At 47.3% G+C, this 20,414-nt stretch overlaps 1 protein-coding gene across 1 annotated transcript; it reads left to right on the top strand.

The window, feature by feature from the left end:
* Window positions 1–3,920: 3,920 nt before the first annotated feature.
* On the top strand, window positions 3,921–20,137 carry LOC147019158 (ubiquitin carboxyl-terminal hydrolase 19-like). Its single transcript, XM_085899478.1, has 5 exons — window positions 3,921–3,971; window positions 4,098–4,238; window positions 4,482–4,648; window positions 5,008–5,175; window positions 19,923–20,137. Exons 2-4 carry the CDS (start codon window positions 4,120–4,122, stop codon window positions 5,127–5,129), a joined length of 408 nt encoding a protein of 135 aa, XP_085755604.1. The 5' UTR covers window positions 3,921–3,971; window positions 4,098–4,119; the 3' UTR covers window positions 5,130–5,175; window positions 19,923–20,137.
* Window positions 20,138–20,414: the final 277 nt, after the last annotated feature.

Here is a 20,414-nt window from a genome sequence, read left to right as displayed (position 1 = left end):
GTTGGCAGACCTTGAGCGCCCTGTGGAAATGTGGTGGGGACAAATCGCAGAGAGAGCAGGGGGGGCAAGGCTGGAGAGGAGTCGGTAGAAGACAGAAAGACCACCGACCAACCTGCGGTGATTGAGTGAGAGGCCCAAAGACTCAGCTTCATTGCGGGAGATGCCGATGATCTTAAATGCCCTGGTTTCGACAGCGTGAAGCCGAGAAAGGTGGGAGGCAGGAGCACCAGCCCAGAGGGGAGAGCAGTACTCCATCAGGCTACGGACAAAAGCTTTGTAAGTGGTCAGGAGCTCAAGAGGGCCGAGGAAGGACTTCGCACGACGGAGGATTCCCAGTCGGCGACTGGCTTTTGAGGCGAGGTTGGAAATGTGACTTTCCCAGGAAAGGTCATGGCAGATAGTGAGACCCAGAAGCTTGAAAGAAAAGACTTCTTCCAGAGGATTGTTGAGAAAGTGGATGGGGGGGTTTCTAAACGGTCCTTTCGAAGAGACATAGTGAGATTGTGAGATTTGTCTGGATTGAAAGACATGTTCCACGTGTTGGACCAGTTTGTGATTTTATCCAGATCTGCAGTGAGCGAAGAAGCTGCTGCTTGCCGGTCTGAGGGATGACAGATGGTACGGCAGAGGGTGGAGTCGTCGGCAAAGAGAAATAGAGGATTTTCCAGAGAGTCCGAGAGATCATTGATGAAAACCAGAAAAAGAACAGGGCCCAGAATGCTACCTTGAGGAACTCCAGCCTGCACAGGAAGAGGGGATGAAAGAACTCCATTTAGGGCCACACGTTGACTGCGACAGGAGAGGAAGTCTGCGAGCCATGAGTGGAGATGGCCTTGGATACCATAAGAAGAGAGTTTGGTGAGTAGGGCAGGGTGCCAGACTGTGTCAAAAGCACGTGATATGTCCAGGGATAGGGCTCGGATTTCCTGTCTGGCATTGAGGACCTCCATCCATTGATGGGAGAGCAGAAGCAGCATATCCAGGGTAGAGTGACCTTGTCTGAAACCAAATTGATGATTGGAAATCAAGCCATTGGAGAAGAGGAAGGATTTCATGTCTGAAGCGATGATGGATTCCATAACCTTGCTGATGATTGGGAGAAGGCTGATTGGTCTGTAGTTACAGGGATCTGTTTTTGCACCTTTCTTATGCAGGACAGTGATGTTCGCAGATTTCCAAGCAGATAGCAGATGACCTTGGGCAAATGAGAGGGTGAATAGATCAGAGAGAGGGTGAGCAAGAGCAGAAGAGCAGGCTTTGAGGACACGTGGGCTGATGCCGTCTGGACCGGTTGCAGAATCTGACTCGAGGTTTGAAAGCAAGCTCTCCACCTTGTCAGGAGAAAAGGATACAGAGTCCACGGACAGTTGGGTGCGACTGGGTAAAGTGGGTAGAGATAGTGATGGGTTTAGGACACAAAATTTAGCTGCAAACACCGAGTTTAGACATTCAGCTTTATCACGTGTGGAATCAGCAGTGCGGCCATTTGAGGTAAGGGAGGGGATGGAGGGGGAACATACACCAGAAACAGATATGATTAAATGCCACCAGGATTTTGAGGAGGGAGAGAGGTTTGAGACTTCAGACTTGAGATGAGAAAGATGTTGTTTTCTGGCTCTCCTGAGGGTAGATACACACTTGTTCCGAGCTTTGTGGAAAGAATTGAGATTGCCCTCAGTTGGGTTTGCTTTCCATGAGGCAAAGGCAAGTTGTTTCAGGACAACTGCCTCGCCACAAGCTTCAGTAAACCATGGGCGGGAGGAAGGGTAGGACAACTGAAGACGAGAGGGGATAAATCTGTGCATGAGGGAGAGCAAGTTTCTTTGAAAGAATTCCCAGGATGAGTTGATGTTTGAGAAAGTAGTGATAGGAGACCAGTCTGTAAGTTTGATGGCTGCTCGGAGACCCTGCCAGTCGGCTTGAGTGAAATGCCAGACTCGACGGCGGTGAGGTGGTTCTCTGATAACAGCCAGAGAGATGTCCACTTTAACAATGACGTGGTCAGAAGAACCAATTGGAGCGAAGGAAGAGCAGCAGATATTGTCAGTGAAATTTGTCAAAATCAGATCCAGAAGAGATGGAGTACCATTGGTTGAGATCCGGGTCGGGAAGTTGACCGATTGAGTCAGTCCCAATGAGTCGCAGAAAGCTTTTGCTGAGGTGCCATGGCAGGTGAGAGAGGTACCCACACCTAGCCAACTGGCGTGATGACAATTGAAGTCACCACAGAAGAGGAAGAGAGAGTTTGGATGAGAAGATAGAAGATGGTCCATGTTTTCGCATAGTGAGGTGTAGATGGAGTCATCACTGTTCGGTGGACGGTACAGTACACATATAAACATAAGGTGGGAGTAGAGGGGAAGCTGAAGCCAGAGGTATTCCTGGGGGTGTGGGGGAGTGAGAACAGTGCATGGAGAGTGAGGAATAGAGTCTTTGATGAAGAGAGCAACACCTCCACCAGGACGAGGCTCAGGTCTGTCATACCGTAAGAGGGAGTAACCGGGGAGAGATACTTGGGAGTCAGACACGTCTTGGGAGAGGAAAGTTTCTGTTAGGCAGATAATGTCTGGTTTGTCAGTGGCAACCTGTATGGAAAGATCTGAAAGGTTTGAGCGAAGACCCCGGATATTTGAGGTCCACACTTTTAATGAAGAGGTAGGGGAGGAGGCTTTGGGTGCAGGAGGTGGAGGGGGAGGGGGAGGGTAGGACAAGGGACGAGGGGGAGGTAAGGAGGGTTGTTGAAAGAGTGTGGGGTATTGCAGAGTAGCGAGGGAGGGGGCCGAATGAGGAGGAGAAAAGGCTCTGTGGTGCTGGGGGTGAGGGGGGCCAAGAGACAAGGAAGAAGGCAGTTGAGGATTTGAGGAGGTGGAGTGAAGAGATGGAGGTGAGAGGGCAGTGGAGGGAGGCAGCTTGGTGGATGAGAGGGGGGCCAACTTAGAGAATGATGAGTGAGGGGGATGAAAGGTGGGAGAAAGGTGAGGGGGGAATTTTTGAGAGAGGTGAGAGGGAGGCTTGGAGGGAGAAGAGTGGGATGGTTGCTTTGAGAGTGAGAGTGAGGGGTGAGGGGGGTGAGTTGGCACTGAAGTTGGAAAAAAAGAATGGTTGATGGAAAGTGAACATCCATGGCAAACTGTGGTTTTTAAAAGTTTTAGGTCAGAGATGCGATTTATCACAATTCTTGATGGATGCAATGAAGGCGAATTCAGAGAATGGAGAGAAAAAGCGCTGTAATAGTTGGATTTTTTCGGCAAGGAATGAAGGAGAGGTCGAAATGAGAGCAGTCTGTTAAAATAGCAGAAGAGTAGTGCATTGTGAAACAGTAAAGAGTACCACATGTGTGAGAGAGGAAGATGAAGCATTATAAGATCGTTTTTGTTGTTAATATTAATGTATGAGAGAGTTCAACAGATTAGGTCATGGAAGTGTAGAAAAAAATCTAGGAAGAAGACGAGGAGGAAGGTAAGAGGAAGAAGAAGAAGGTGAATCGGGAGAAGGTGAGCGTGTTGTTGTTGTTGGGTATATATATATATATATATATATATATATATATATATATATATATATATATATATATATATATATATATATATATATATATATATATATATTTTTTTTTTTTCAAGATCAAGGTAGGGGTTCTTCCATGAATTTTTCTTCCTGTTGTTTCTCTCCACTTTAACCAATCATGCATTTAGTTTAAAATAATTTTTATTTTCACAAAACTTGTTTCTTACATTTATGATCTTCTCTTTTGCATGATTTTTCTTCTTACATTCTTGAATATAACACTACCCCCCACCCCTCCCGCCCTCTTTACCGCCCCTTATTTTGGGTTTTTCTTTGTTTTCAGGGATCGAGGCATTTTGAATCCTTCTCCTCCTTATCGCTGCCTCTGCCACACAATGCGAAACATAAAAGAAGATTCATCTCACAGACTGCCTGTCATTGCTTTTCCAAAGTGATACAGAATTGTAAGTGGTGAATATAGTAAATGGTACAAGATAAGGTGATTGAGACCGTGTGTGAGTAAATATGAACAACTTATCAGATGCCAATGCGCCTCCATGATTGTTTTCGTGTCTCATCGTGCTTTCCAGTTATTGTTCTGATTGCAATGAAATGAAAAAGGGGACGATGCAGGGATGCATAAGTCACCTTCCTGAGGTGCTGATCCTTCACCTGTTACGTTTCAACAACTTGGGAAAGAAGATCAAAACCCTTGTTGACTTCCCATTGAGGTAAGTACCTGGGAATGATGAAACCTCAACATATTGTTCTCAGAACATGCAACTCCAATCGAACTCATCACAATAGACTGTCATTTGCAGCTTTGGATTACAAGAGAGAAGTAATTATTGTCCCATGAGCCAGGACAAGTGTGTCTGGATTTGTTTTACCCTGATCAATATGTTCAACTCTTTGTTCTTCCTCTTCTCCCTGATCGACCACACAACATTGTTTGATGCACCTTTCTGCTGCAGTGGTCTTGAAATGGTGCCATATTGTGGCGATGCTGTCATGACAAGCGCAGTTACAACTTACGACCTGTATGCTGTCATCAAACACAAACGATTGCGAATGGACCTGGCACACTACACCACCATCGCACGACGGCCATGCACCTCTGACACTCAAAATAGTGTCCTCGGTAAGGTTGAAGGAGCGAGTGGAAATTGTTCGATGCTGTTTGTGTTTGTTTGTTTGTTTTCCTGTTTGTGAGTTTATCTGGGGTTGAATATCACAAGTCATTTGAAGATAAGGATCTCCAAACCAAAAAGATTTTAAAGGAATTTATTTTATACTTCAAGCATTTTAACTTGTAATGGTTTGAAGAATATTTTTAAACGCTTATTCCTTGTTATAACTGGGTCACTCGTGAATGTTGGTGTTATTTTATTGATGACTGTGTAGATTCAAGGACAATGCAGCTAAAGAATCGTTTCATGTTGCAATGATAAGAGCTTTGTTTTGAAGTTGTCTTTTCTGATCCCACGGTGTGATGTACAGGCTGGAGGAGTTTTGATGATCATGAAGTGTTCTCTGCGGAAGAGCATGAGGTTTGCAAAAAAGATGCTTACGTGCTGATGTACCATCGAAGGCGCAGTCCTACGGGCCGCACCTCGTGCTAGAGATGCCACCATATTGTGCAAAAGGGCAGAAACAGCCACACACCAGGTACTTCTTCTTCTTCTTCTTCTTCTTCTTGCTTACGGCAGCTGGACTGCCAGGTAGCTATTATTTTCTTGGAGTGTGACAATGCTGCTGATGCTGTACCCCCATACCAGTGCACTGGTACTCATTTTGTTGACCTTGGAAGGATGATGGGCTGAGATGACGGACTGAGTCAACCCCACCTGGTGTTAATTCAATGGTTGGGTGCTCAAACTCAGGATCCAAACATCCTGAGCCAGCCATCTTAACCAGAAAGCTAACATCGGGATTACCCCTGGTACCGTGTTCTTAAAAGAGGTGAGGGAGGAAAGAATTATAAATCATGTTAAAAAAACTCCCAAGTCGTTTATCCCATGAAAATGCCTTCCGAATCCAAGGATACAATGTGATGAGGGAAAATAAACCTGAAATCCAGATAGGCGGCTCCGTTTGATGTGTAACTGATGCTGACCATGTCATCTTTGTCTGTTTGACAGAGTCTCTGGGCCGAGGCCTCTGGGTTGGAGGACGCCTTGGTACAGGACGATGTCCAATGGAGATCGGCAGAGTCCTCCTCACACTCCACATTTCGATATATATTTATATGACATGACAACCAGCATGACAACGACCCATATACTAGTATGTGCCCGTAAAAAAAAAAAATAATAATAAAATAATAATAATAATAAATAAATAAACCACACAGGCCGTTTCTTCGCTCTCACGTGCCCGTACGTGCATGACCCGGAAGTTCGATATTATTCACAGTTACGATTATTCGCAATTTATTTTTAATACCCAATTATTCAATTGGCGCCAACATATTTTACCTTTTCGCAATGTCGTGGCAAGGAAAAACAAAAAGAGAAGAGAAGAGAGAGAAAAAATTTACTTCCTGGTTCGGAGCATACCAGCACTCTGATGTTCCCGAAATTTATACACCGTCTTATATGAAAACGATCATAACTTGGGCCATTGTGTTTATCTATAAATGCGCATAAGAAATCGAGAAATTATTAGAATACACGAAGTCATCACTCTCCGGAAGCCCGTAAGTTGTAACCGTAATGGGGAACGCGGCTGAGGTTCCCTTCCCCATCGGCCACGCCCACGCAACAACATGTCTTCCCATTGGTTGGTAAATAAATGGCCATAACTTGGGAAGCACTTGTCCGATTAATATCAAACCTTGAAAAGGCACATCCTCAGGTCCCCAGCAATATACCTGGCAAGTTTCAATTACACCGGACCAGTGGTTGTCGAGAAACAGCGGACACACACACACACACACACACACACACACACACACACACACACACACACACACACACACACACACACACACACACACACACAGATTGCTGGAATTATAGATAGATATACAGTGGGGAGAACAAGTATTTGATACACTGCCGATTTTGCAGGTTTTCCCACTTACAAAGCACGTCGAGGTCTGTAATTTTTTATCATCGGTACACTTCAACAGTGAAAGACGGAATCGAAAACAAAAATCCTGAAAATCACATTGTATGATTTTTAAATAATTAATTTGCATTTTGTTGCATGAAATAAGTATTTGATCACCGACCAACCAGTAAGAATTCCGGCTCTCACAGACCTGTTAGTTTTGTCTAATAGAAGCCCTCCCATTCTCCACTCATAACCTGTATTAACAGGTGTTATGACTCTCCACTCGGCCGAGTAAGATGACAGAGTCAGATGAGGATCCTCGAATTACACGTTTTATTTCCGAAGACCACACGCATGCGGAATGTGACTCAGTGACCCTTCAGTCAGGCTCCCCTGAATCACATTGAGAATATGCTTCAAAACCATCACATATATAATCACACAAAAGCAAAACTGGGTGTGGACTAAAAGTGTAAAAGCAAAACTGGGTGTGGACTAAAAGTGTATGCTAAGGGATAAAGAAACAAAGAAATAAAAGAAATAAATGTGGCAGTGGGCCTCTTTCCCCCCTCCCTCGGGCCCTAGGGGAAGTTGAATCGGTCAATTCTCAGATATGCAACCACAGTTTCCAAGCCACCTACACAACTCTCAGATATGCAAGTCTTGCAAACTAATAACTTTCCAAGCTTCCTACACTCCTTCACTAGCACCTGCTGATAACAAAGGCAAAGCTTTGGTGATCACTGAGAATAGGAATGTGTGGGCAGCATACACTGAAGGAACAGTTCCACAGTTCTCTCCAAGGTCGCACTAAGGGCACACCACCACAGAGCAACAGGAAGGGTGATAAGGGCTTAGTTTCCAAGAAACAGGGCTTAGTTTCCAAGAAACAGGAACAGCTGGGCGCTGTCCAAAAACAGTGGGGTGCATGGAACATTGGTAGCCTGAAACATTTAAAGCAACATTTTAAAGCAAGGTTTGAATAATGCACAGTTACAAGCAAGGTTAGAATCCTGACAGCTGATTAACACACAGCTAATGGTCCAAAATATGACCACCTAGCATATCATCATAACAGTTTCCCTCCTTGGTCATATTTTGACCATACCCAGCCACACCTGAGACTCACCAACCGAGTGGACCCCTATTTGGTTCCTGTAGCAGCTACCCCTAGGCCCCCGCGCCTGCCAAACGGGATTTACGAATGCCGTGGATAGCCATCAACATTCTCCAAATGAGAAGTCCCCAACTGCCGGTGGTTCAGGTTAGCTTCTGTTTCCATTGTCTTCCCCCTTTTGTCCTACCCACTGCCACATGCCTCCCGTTCAAGCTGCAGTGTATGAATTCAATGCTAAGTCCACACCATATTAACATGTAATACTGTTCTATGTTAGCAGCAGTGGTAATACTATTGTTTAAACAATTATGCATAAGCAAGTAGCAAAAGTAGTACTCAAGGCACGGGTGTAAGCTCGTCCAGCGCAGGAGTCACATCTTGCACTGGAAGGCAAAACGACACGCACTCTTCCTGGGTTAGTTATCTGCTTCAACAAGGAGGAATGGTTGTAAACCTTGGCCTAGGTCCACGTGTATGACATTCCCCTGAAGGCCCTGGTCGTCCCCCTCCCCTCACTGGCCAAGTCGTCCTCAACAGAGAGTTCGCTGTTAATTATTATAATGGCCTGGGTGAGGGGTGACGCTGCGCAGCACTTCTTCAAACAAATGGTAATGAGAAGTTTGATTAGAAACACCCCAAAAATTACCACCACAATGATTAAAAGTACTGACCCTATTAGTCGCAACAACCAACCTCCCCAGCCCTGGAAGATCGACTTCCACCATGCATAACCTTCCTCACGTTCCACTCGATTGCTTGTGAGAACTTCCACCACCTTTTTCATTCGGGCCACCGCCCGGTCAGTTATGTCCTTTGAGTCCGGAATCCAGACGCAACATTCTCCTTCAATCATCCCGCATACCCCTCCTTGCTCTGCCAGAAGCATGTCTAAAGCTACTCTGTTCTGCATTACCATAGCGCGCATTGATACCAACATCTCTGTTAATTCTGTATAGTAAGCCATGGTTACATTACCTAAATATTCCAAAACTTGCGAAAGCTCATCTAACCTAATGCTATTAATAGTAGTACCGGCATGTGGCATGAAAAAGCCAAGAGCCTTCTCCCACCAGGTGCCTTTGATCACCCCTAAGCGCTCTGACACACCGGCCCATCCCTCTGGATCCCCTGTCTCTGATGCGCTGCGTCGGTACCGAGGTTGTGCAGGGGTAGGGTAAAAGTGGTCTTAATCCTGCTGTCCGGAAATACTGAAGCTAAATAACAACTCCCTTCCCACCCTTTCGGTAGGTAGGGGTAAGCCTTGTCCCCGCAGACCAAGTGAATGCCTTTTGGCGGGATCATTCCGTTGTCATGGTGTAAGGCTGCTTTTATTGTGAATGTTACTTGCTCCTCTACCTGGGTGTCCGGGTTAACAGCGATGACTTCCTGGTCAGTTGATTTCGGGAGGGGAAGTTGAATCTCACATTCTGACTTCCCCATTCTGTTTGCTCCCTGTCCTGTAAAACAGACCGCTCCCCTGGTGTTTTCTACCCATAGGGGAGATGGCACCACCATTACATTAGCACTCGGATTCTTCCCTGCATAGACCCGTTGTGTATAGCCACGGGCTGAGGTCTTAGCTTCGAGCCCTTCTACTGGTCCGGTTACATGATTGAAGATGGTTAATGGTAATACGAAAAGAGGAAGTCCGGTCACGAGGCCAGATGGTGGTTTAAGGCACACCCAGCACTCACTCCGGTTCTCAATGTTTGCTATCTCTGTGGTTAGGGCTACAAAGGTATTCGGGGGCCTTGTCGGCGGCCCCTGTCTGCGTACATCAAAGTGTATCCAATTACTCCATGCTGTTTGGTTGCTCAATAGAACGCGGCAATAGTATGCCAACTGGGTGTCGTCTGGTACTTGCGGAATTCTAGTTATCAGACTTGCATGCTGGCCCCATTCATATCCTTGTCGGTTGTAGGATCCCTTTTGCCCTCTCTGTTTCTTTACTTGTCGAGCTACTAAGAGAACCCGCCCCGCAATATCGTAGTACCATACAATGGCCGTAAGTTCCTTGTGTCGTTCTACCAGGTCACTAGACCCATCTGCTAGGATGCAGGGTATTTCTATGAGTTGTTGAGGTCGGAGCAACGGTACCTTTATGTCTAATGGGTGTGGAATCATTGACGAAAAAGGTTGGGTACGGTTAACTGAAAAGACTCTTACTGTGTCTAACTCCTTGTTATGGGTTGTCCCAAAATTTGCATATTTGCTTGCTGTCACCTCTCTTGGTACCCCTCTCCTGCTACGCTGTAAAGAAGTTGCTAACTCACTCCCGTTTCCCCTTTCGTGGTCGAGGTGTAGGAGGCGTGTATGGTTCTCGGGGTCTAAGGCTGTCGGTTTGCTGCCTAGTGACAGGCCGCCCTCGCACAGGAGCAGCGCTAGCACCAGGAGTTGCCTGTTGTGTCGTCAAAGGTCCTGTCGCTGTTTCCTGTATTACAATGTTGTTGTCGCCTAAACCTGCCTGTTCCACGTTTGGCAGGGTGCCTGGTCCAGGTTCCGGCTCCACGTCTGGCGGGGCGTTTGGTTCTAGCGCTGGTCTTTCAGGATCCCTGTTGTCTACGTTTTCAGGTCCCGGGTCCGGCGGGGCACCTGGCTCTGCTTGCAGTGGGTCTCCCTGTCCTATCTCTCCCTGTCCTGCTGGGCCAGCCCCGTCTTGGTTTGGTGGTGGAGGGGGTCTCTGTAGAGATATCACGTCTTCCCCCTCGTCGTCGTCTTCACTATCCCGGTAAAAGACTGAATCGGACACAGCCGGAACCTCTGCTGGGGTTACCTCCTCCGGTTCCCTAGTTTCAGCGGCTTCCTTGGGTGCTCGTTTACAGTGTGAGTGGTGTATCCATGCACTCTTACCCCTCACTTTGACGGCCGAGAGCGTGGTCAAAAGTACAGTGTAGGGCCCGGTCCACTTGGGTTGCAGGGCGTTTTTCCGCAGGAACTCTTTCACCCAAACTCATTCAGCGCGTTGGAAATCATGTAACGGGTCTCCAGCAGGTATCGGCAATGCTTCCTGTACCTGTGAGTGAAAAGCCCTAATGGTAGCAGTGAGTGTTCTGCAATAGTTCATCATTCCGTCAGTCATACATGCCAAATCCCAATCTCCCATATCTGGCGGAGCCGAGACCGGTAACTGTATAGGACGTCCTGTTATTATTTCGTGGGGCGAGAGCCCCCTTGTGGCATTATTTGTTGCCCGCATTTTCATGAGCGCTATCGGCAGCACGTCTGGCCAGGGCATTGACTGGTCCTCGCAGAGTTTGGAAAGCGTCTGCTTTAGGGTTTGGTTCTCTCTTTCTACTGCCCCTGCTGACTGGGGGTGGTACGGACAATGCAGTTTCTGGTTGATACCCAAGCCTTCGGCTACTTTTCCCATTACTTTTGCCGTAAAAGACCCTCCTTGGTCCGAGGATAGTCGTGTTGGAATCCCAAATCGCGGAATTACTTCCTGTAAAAGTAGTTTGGCCACTGTATCAGCTTCCTGATTGGTCGTGGCAAAGGCCTCTACCCACTTAGAAAACATATCCACAATTACCAGCACATATTGGTGATGTTTGTATGCCGGCATTTTTATAAAATCCATCTGAAGGTGTTGAAACGGTCCGGACGGGGGTGGGTGTGCTCCCCGTTTCTTGGCGGCATACTTCCTGTTATGTCTACCACAGGTCGCACAATTGCTAACCACCTCTGTTGCTGCTGTTGTTACACCTGGGGCATTCCAGGTTTGACGAATAATTTCCGCCACCCCTTTTATTCCCATATGGCCCTGCGCATGTGCAGTGAGGGCGAGCCATGGTAGCAATATCCGGGGTACAAATGGTCTATTTCGCTCATCCACCCATACTCCATGTATGTTTTGCTTTGCACCCTCCTTCACCCTCCATGATTCCTGTTCTTCCATAGTTGCGGAGACCTGCAGGTCCTTCAGCTGTTCTTGCGTTTGTGGACCGTCTACCATTTGCTCCACGTAAAGTTAGGTCGTTGGTTGTGGGTTCGCCTCCTCCTCATCGAGCACTGCTTTTGCCGCTAAATCTGCTCTTTCATTGCCTTTTGACACTTCATCTGTCCCTCCTGTGTGAGCTTTGCATTTAATCACTGCAATCTGTTGCGGCTCTTGTGCTGCTCGTATCAGTCGTTTGATCAGGTCCCCGTGTCGGATAACCTTCCCTGAGGACGTCTTAAAGCCCCGCAAGGCCCAAATGGCAGCGGAGTCATGTAAGATGCCCCAGGCATACCTCGAATCTGTGTATATGTTCAATGTCTTACCCGCACCCAGCTCACACCCGCATATCAATGCTTCCAGCTCAGCTTGTTGGGCTGAAAATCCCTTTGGTAACAATTGTTTCCTCAAGGTGGCGCTTGCGGTGCATACTGCAAAGCTAGCGATGGTTTTTCCCCATCGGTTCTTCCTCGCCGCTCCATCCACGAACAGTTCCAATTCTGCATTCTCGATCGGGGCTTCCTGTAGGTCACGCCTAGCCTTTGTCTCTTCCACCAGAATTCGTTCACACACATGTGCCTCTCCCTCATCGCCCGCTGGCATTAAGGAGGCTGGGTTCAGTGGCGAACATCTTTCGATCGTTATATTAGTTGCCTGCAACAGCACCAAATCATGTTGAACTGCTCGTGCCGCTGATATATGTTGTCTTATTTTGCCGTATCAGCGCCGCCACATCATGCGGTACCTTCACGGTCAGCGGAGAACCCAAAACCAGCGTCGCTGTTGCGGTTACTGCGTATTGCGTTGCTGCTACTGCCCGTAAGCACCCAGGATAGTCGGCGGCGACCGGGTCCAAATGACTACTGTAGTGCGCAATCGGCCTATTCTTTCCTCCGTGTTCTTGCGTCAGCACCGCTTGGGCGAACCCTCCTCTTTCATGGACGAATAAGGTGAAGGGAAGATCATAGTTCGGTAGCCCCAATGCTGGTGCTCTTGACAAGGCCTGCTTCAATGTTTCAAAGTCTTTGTTCGCACCATTCGTCCAGGAGATCTTATCCCTCTCTGCCTCCTTCACCATGTCGTACAGTGATCGCGCTCTAACTGCATAATCAGGGATCCACTGCCGGCAGTACCCCGTCATCCCGAGGAACCGCCGCAATTGTCGCAATGTAGTGGGTTTTGGGTGCTCTAGGATTGTCTCCACCCGTTCAGCTCCGAGGCTCCTCTGCCCCTGTTCCAGTATATGTCCCAAATACGTCACCCTTGGCTGCGAAAACTGTAATTTGTCTTTGCTGACTTTGTGGCCCTTTCGGGTGAGAGCTGTTAACAGCGCTACAGTGTCCGTTTCACATTTCGTTTGATTGTCCGAGCATACCAACAGGTCGTCCACATATTGTATCATGACTGATCCTTCCGGGAGCTCTATGTCCTCCAGGTCCTCCTTCAGAGCCTGCGAGAAGAGCGTTGGACTATCGCAGAACCCCTGCGGAAGTACAGTCCAGGTGTATTGTTGTCCGTCGTAGCTGAAGGCAAACAAGTGTTGCGACTCTTTGGCTAGCGGTATGCTAAAGAACGCTGAGCACAAGTCTACCACGGAAAAATGCGTCGCAGTGGACGGCACCCCTGACAGTATCGTAACCGGGTGTGGCACCACGGGAAAGGACGCTTTCACACACTTATTCACTGCTCGCAGATCTTGTACGAACCTCCATTTGTTTCCTCCGGGCTTCTCCACCGGCAGGATTGGTGTGTTACACTGGCTCTTAGTTGGTATTATCACCCCTTGGTCGCGTAATGATGCTATCACCGGAGCGATCCCTTCTATTGCTTCTTTGCGCAACGGGTATTGAGCCACTCGAGGCAGGGGTACCCCCTCCTTTATCTGGATAGACACGGGCGTTGCGGCTAGCACTCTGCCCACGTCATTCGGATGTCGTGTCCATAATTCAACAGGTACTTCCTGTAGTCTTTCTTCCGTTCTCGTTTCCCTGTTGGCCTGGCGGCGTGGCCTTTCGCTGTTCATCTCATGCCTTTCTAACATACATGACAAAATCTGATCAGGTAAGCATACCTTCCATCCATCCCCCCGTCGACTGGCCTGTAAAGTGCTCTGGGTTTCACTATCCCTCCCTGGTGGTTCCGAGGCACATCTCAACCTGGTCAACATTCTTCCCAGTTCTTCGGCACTATGACCTTTACCGACCGCCATTGAGACGTGCGGGGTAAGTCCTTCTCTGTGCTTCATTAGCTCACGTTCCTTGTTAGTTAGCTCCACCTCCATTGCCGCTCCCTCTTTTCCGATCCACAAAGTGGTTGTCATTAAAGTGCGTGTGGTAGCGTACTCTTCATGTACTCTGTCCGAGTAATCAAAATCCTGCCCTGTTTCGTCATAATAGACCGTACAGTGTAAAGGCAGTTCCACTTCTTTCAATTCAATGTCGTTGCCACGCAACCATTCCTCTACGTCCCGCAATCTTTTCGCACTTTCCCAATCCCTAGTCAGTTTATCTCTCCCCTCTTGTGACACAACCCGCAACCAATAGACTACCGGTCCGAGTTCGGTCATCATGAGGGTCATTACTTCCTCTTGCAATGCCAGCGGAGCATCTATGAAAACTCCGTCTTGCTTGCATGTTATGGTACATCCCATTCTGCACAACAAATCTCTTCCTAACAAATTCATCGGGGTGTGTTTGGCTACCAAAAATGCATGTTCTCCCCGCAGGGGACCTACTTCAATTCGTAATTTGTCCGAAATCGGGATATCCTCTCTCCGTCCCGAAACCCCCACCACACTCACTGACTCGCCTGAGAGTGGCAGGTTCTTTATCTCTCCTTGTTTTAGTGTTGACCGGGTGGCCCCTGTATCTACCAGGAATGTTACTTGTCTCCCCTCTACGTTTAAGGTCGTGGTCAATTCCCTTACGTTCCGCGTTTCCCTTTGCGGAGCCACCACGGTGTCCTCATGTCAATAGTTTCTTCCTGCTGTCTCCCTTCTCCTCTCATATTCTCTAGGGGGCGCCGTTGGTCTCTCTTGCTGTTGTGGTGGCCGCGAGCCCCAGCCTCGTTGTTTAGGCGGTGCCGGGCAGTCCCGAAACCAGTGCCCGGATTGACCGCAGTTAAAGCATTCTCCCTGTTTTTGCGGCTCCTTCTCTCGGTTCCAAGGTCTCCGCTGGTCCCGTTCGGCTTCATACCGGGGTTCCCAATCTGGATTTTCCCAGCGAGGCCTGCTTTCCCTCTCTTCGTATTTACGGCTTTTCAATTCAAGATTTCTTGCAACTAGAGCTTTGGTATCTTTCTTTCCCCTCCGTTCCTCTTCTCTTAGAGTCTGCCAAGCCTGTCTTGCCCTTTCAAACACGGCATCGACGTCAGCCGTTTTCCACCCTGGCATGTCCGCTTTCACCTCTCGCCTTACTTCGTCACACAGTCCATCTACGAACATAGTGTTTAGGAAATGGAGGGGCGTCTGTGCGATGTTAATAAATCCTGAGTGCAGTTCGATCTGCTCATACAGTCGTGCCTTGTACTCCCCAGGTGATTCCTTGGGATTCTGTGTGACATCCTGTATTGCCTGCCAATCCATTACCCTTGGGGCCATCTCCGCCGCAAGTTCTTCCATCAGGGTTTGTACTCTTCCCCTGTACAGTGCCTGTGCCTCCCGGTCGGCTCCCTCCGGGTAATGTTGGTTTAAGGTGGTATCTGTTTCTCCTTCCATTTTTACACTCCAGGCTGCCGCACGCCGGCTCCAAACCGCACTGGGCAGGACAGCAGTGCAGATAAACCCTATGTCTGTCCTGGTTGCCCCCTGCATTTTTATCTGGTCGTGTAATATCTGAATGGCCCTTCTTGGGTTTTTCTTTATACATTCTTCCATGCTAGCTTTTACTCCCCTCATGTCTTGTGGGGTCCATGATCTCCAAACCCAATCTCCCCCTGCTGCTTGTATCATGGGGAACTGGTGAATGTCGGTCCCTCCTTTTACTCTGTCCCCTTCTAAGACAGGGTAAATTCCTTTTGTTGTCCCAAGTCGGGTTGTCGTCTTTCGGTTCACGTCGTCGTTGATTTCTGCTATCTGTGCTAACGCCTGCTTCAACTTCTCCTGTCTCTCCTCACTCTGTATCTTGACCTCCGTCAGCTGCGCTAACACTTGGTCTAGTTCTCTCTGTTTGTCCTCTCCCTGTGTCTTAACTTCCGTTAGCTGGTCTAGCGCCTGTTTTAGTCTCCCTTGTCGTTCTTCGTCCTGTATTTTCCGTTGGTTCACAGTCCCTTCTAGTCCGAGTCGCCTATGCTCTGTCTCGACTTGCGACTCCATTAGCCACGTGGCCAATGCTTTCCAGTGTGGTCCACTTTGTTTCGGGCCTCCTGCTTTGCCCTCTATCAGCGCATTACTCACTGTGTTTAATATCTTTGGATCTAAGGATCCAGTCAGCGGAAAGGGATCTTTTCTTCCCGCGGTCCACTTCACCCAATCCTGTATTCCCTTTACGTTATCGATTCCATATTTGTCACTGATGACTTTCAATGTTGTTCCTTTTGGTATCTTCTCGTTCTTTGAAGATTTATTCCCCATTCTTTTGTTCTTATCTTATCAACCGCCTAATAGCTATAAATCGTTTCTCCTTTTACACCGGGACTGAGGTCCCTTTCAATCAGCCGCCTAATAGCTGTAAATCGTTTCTCCTTTTACACCGGGACTGAGGTCCCTTTCGACCCGCCGCCTAATAGCCTCAAACCCAATGAAGGCCTCTAACCTTCCCTCTCTTGGTACAGGATTCCAACCTGTTTCCTCCTTATTTCACACGGATACCTTTATCCTCGACCCTTACCGGCTCGACAAACACTGCCTGACAGCCCTTCCCCTTTGTGCTCTTCAGACAAACCGCATTCGAATCACCTCATATGTGTTTACCGTTACAGTTCTTGATTCGAGCAGATCCTGGAGCTGCGTCCGGCAGGGCGCAACCCACCAAGTGTACAGCGCTCGCCTAACTGGGGCTCCCTATTTTAGGTGCCCTACGTGCGATCGCCACGTACCTTTTAGCTGATCCCTTGCGATCGCTGTACACCAAGTGGAGTCCCACCGTCCACACCGCCAGCATCAGTCGAATCCCATCCTCGTCACCAATTGTTATGACTCTCCACTCGGCCGAGTAAGATGACAGAGTCAGATGAGGATCCTCGAATTACACGTTTTATTTCCGAAGACCACACGCATGCGGAATGTGACTCAGTGACCCTTCAGTCAGGCTCCCCTGAATCACATTGAGAATATGCTTCAAAACCATCACATATATAATCACACAAAAGCAAAACTGGGTGTGGACTAAAAGTGTAAAAGCAAAACTGGGTGTGGACTAAAAGTGTATGCTAAGGGATAAAGAAACAAAGAAATAAAAGAAATAAATGTGGCAGTGGGCCTCTTTCCCCCCTCCCTCGGGCCCTAGGGGAAGTTGAATCGGTCAATTCTCAGATATGCAACCACAGTTTCCAAGCCACCTACACAACTCTCAGATATGCAAGTCTTGCAAACTAATAACTTTCCAAGCTTCCTACACTCCTTCACTAGCACCTGCTGATACCAAAGGCAAAGCTTTGGTGATCACTGAGAATAGGAATGTGTGGGCAGCATACACTGAAGGAACAGTTCCACAGTTCTCTCCAAGGTCGCACTAAGGGCACACCACCACAGAGCAACAGGAAGGGTGATAAGGGCTTAGTTTCCAAGAAACAGGGCTTAGTTTCCAAGAAACAGGAACAGCTGGGCGCTGTCCAAAAACAGTGGGGTGCATGGAACATTGGTAGCCTGAAACATTTAAAGCAACATTTTAAAGCAAGGTTTGAATAATGCACAGTTACAAGCAAGGTTAGAATCCTGACAGCTGATTAACACACAGCTAATGGTCCAAAATATGACCACCGAGCATATCATCATAACAACAGGAACCTGTTTGAACTCGTTATCTGCATAAAAGACAGCTGTCCACACTCAATCAATCAGACTCCAACCTCTCCACAATGGGCAAGACCAGAGAGCTGCCTCAGGACATCACGGACAAAACTGTAGACTTGCACAAGGCTGGGATGGGCTTCAGGACAATAGGCAAGCAGCTTGGTGAGAAGGCAACAACTGTTGGCGTAATTATTAGAAAATGGAAGAAGTTCAAGATAACAGTCAATCTCCCTCGGTCTGGGGCTCCATGCAAGATCTCACCTCGTGGATCTTCAATGATCATGAGAAAGGTGAGGGATCAGCCCAGAACTACACGGCAGGACCTGGTCAATGACCTGAAGAGAGCTGGGACCACAATATCAAAGAAAACCATCAGTAACACACTACGCCGTCATGGATTAAAATCCTGCAGCGCACGCAAGGTCCCTCTGCTCAAGCCAGCGCATGTCCAGGCCCGTCTGAAGTTTGCCAATGACCATCTGGATGATCCAGCGGAGGAATGGGAGAAGGTTATGTGGTCTGATGAGACCAAAATAGAGCTTTTTGGTTTAAACTCCACTCGCCGTGTTTGGAGGAAGAAGAAGGATGAGTACAACCCCAAGAACACCATCCCAACCGTGAAGCATGGAGGTGGAAACATCATTCTTTGGGGATGCTTTTCTGCAAAGGGGACAGGACGACTGCATCGTATTGATGGGAGGATGGATGGGGCCATGTATCGCGAGATCTTGGCAAACAACCTCCTTCCCTCAACAAGAGCATTGAAGATGGGACGTGGCTGGGTCTTCCAGCATGACAACGACCCGAAACACACAGCCAGGGAAACTAAGGAGTGGCTCCGTAAGAAGCATCTCAAGGTCCTGGAGTGGCCTAGCCAGTCTCCAGACCTGAACCCAATGGAAATCTTTGGAGGGAGCTGAAAGTCTGTGTTGCCCAGCGACAGCCCCAAAACCTGAAGGATCTGGAGAAGATCTGTCTGGAGTGGGCCAAAATCCCTGCTGCAGTCTGTGCAAACCTGGTTAAGAACTACAGGAAATGTCTGATCTCTGTAATTGCAAACAAAGGTTTCTGTACCAAATATTAAGTTCTGTTTTTCTGATGTATCAAATTCTTATTTCATGCAATAAAATGCAAATTAATTATTTAAAAATCGTACAATGTGATTTTCAGGATTTTTGTTTTCGATTCCGTCTTTCACAGTTGAAGTGTACCGATGATAAAAATTACAGACCTCTACGTGCTTTGTAAGTGGGAAAACCTGCAAAATCAGCAGTGTATCAAATACTTGTTCTCCCCACTGTATATGTTTATTTATATATCTGTATATGTATATGTATAGCCTGGTGTTGGCGCAGTGGTTAGGGCAGCAGCTTGGGATCCAAAAGGTCCTGAGTTCAAGCCCCGTTTGGCCACTGAATTCATACACCAGGGGGTTGACTCAGCCTGTCATCCTTCCGAGGTTGGCGAAATGAGTACCAGTATACTGGGCCGGTGTATACCCCGGTTCAAATAGGTGTACCATATCCATGCGTCGTAAGAGGCGACCAGGGTTGCGTCAGGAAGGGCATCCGGCGTAAAACATGTGCCAAATCACTATGCGGATCATACGGATGATCCGCTGTGGCGACCCCTAACGGGAGCAGCCAAAAGAAGAAGAAGATGTATATGTACATGTTTATGTATATATATATATATATATTTCTGCTTCTTCTTTCGGCTGCTCCCGTTAGGGGTCGCCACAGCGGATCATCCATTATGATCCGCATCGTGATTTGGCACATATATATATATATATATATATATATATATATATATATATATATATATATATATATATATATATATATATATATATATATATATATATATATTTTACACGTTTTTGCTTCCTTTTGCGTCATCCGGGTTATTTTTATTTTCAGGAGCGATCAAGGTAGCGGTCTGTTGATTATAATTTTCCATCCAAGGAAACTGAAAATTAACTTTTTCACCTTCACCTAATGGATCCCGACTATGACCGCCCTCCATTGGGAGACGAGCATCTGTCCCATTTGGGACTATTCATTGTCAGTTCTTGCAAGAAGGGAATCAAGATGTCATGAATAGGTATTTTTGGGTTGCCTCTTGCCCTCTGGAGTTTATGGTGGGAATTTGGACTTTGGTCGCACCTGCTCTTATGTCTCGCCTGCAAAGCACTGATCTGCCAGTTTATCGTCAGGCTGAGAGTCACACCCAAACAAAACAGCTTGAAAGGAAGTGCTCTATCTGTGCATCATCACGTCAGACATATTGTCATTATCCTGTTCTGATAAAATGGTTCTCATAAGTAACTGATCTTTGTTGCTTTGTTCTCTCAGCCCCGAGTTTTACACCAGACCTGCAAGAAAATCAGTGGAAGGACCGGATGGAGGGAGAAGTGTTGTTTCAGAAAAGTGAATTCCAGTGGTGGCAGTGGTTGAGGACATTGTTTGATGGATGATGTCACTGCGCTCTGTTTAATTTTTGTCAACCTGTTATTGCACAATCCTGAACATCTGTTATTTGAAAAATAAATCATCATAATTATCTTCCATATCGTGTTTCTTTAATATGTGAGATTTTACTCTTTGCCCCATGATGTCCAGGATCTCTTCTTGATGAGATGTTGATGCAGTGGGGTTCTTAAAACTGGGCTTCAGGTGAGAGTGTTTGGAATGAAAGTGTTAAGTTTCCACATGTGTTCTGAACACAGGGTTTCTGAGGAGAATCAAGCAAAAGGGTAAAAGAGAAGACTGAAAACTACACTTTCAAAAATAAATCTCAAAGTTCGATGATGATGAGCAGAAGCAAGAAGGAATTTTCGCTTCTAG

This window comes from Eptatretus burgeri, chromosome 10, assembly GCF_056783735.1.
Source record: "Eptatretus burgeri isolate ZD-2024b chromosome 10, Ebu_testis_v1, whole genome shotgun sequence".
Lineage (NCBI taxonomy): Eukaryota > Metazoa > Chordata > Myxini > Myxiniformes > Myxinidae > Eptatretus > Eptatretus burgeri.
The sequence above is the reverse complement of the archived record's forward strand: the minus strand, read 5'-3'. Positions and strand labels throughout refer to the sequence as shown.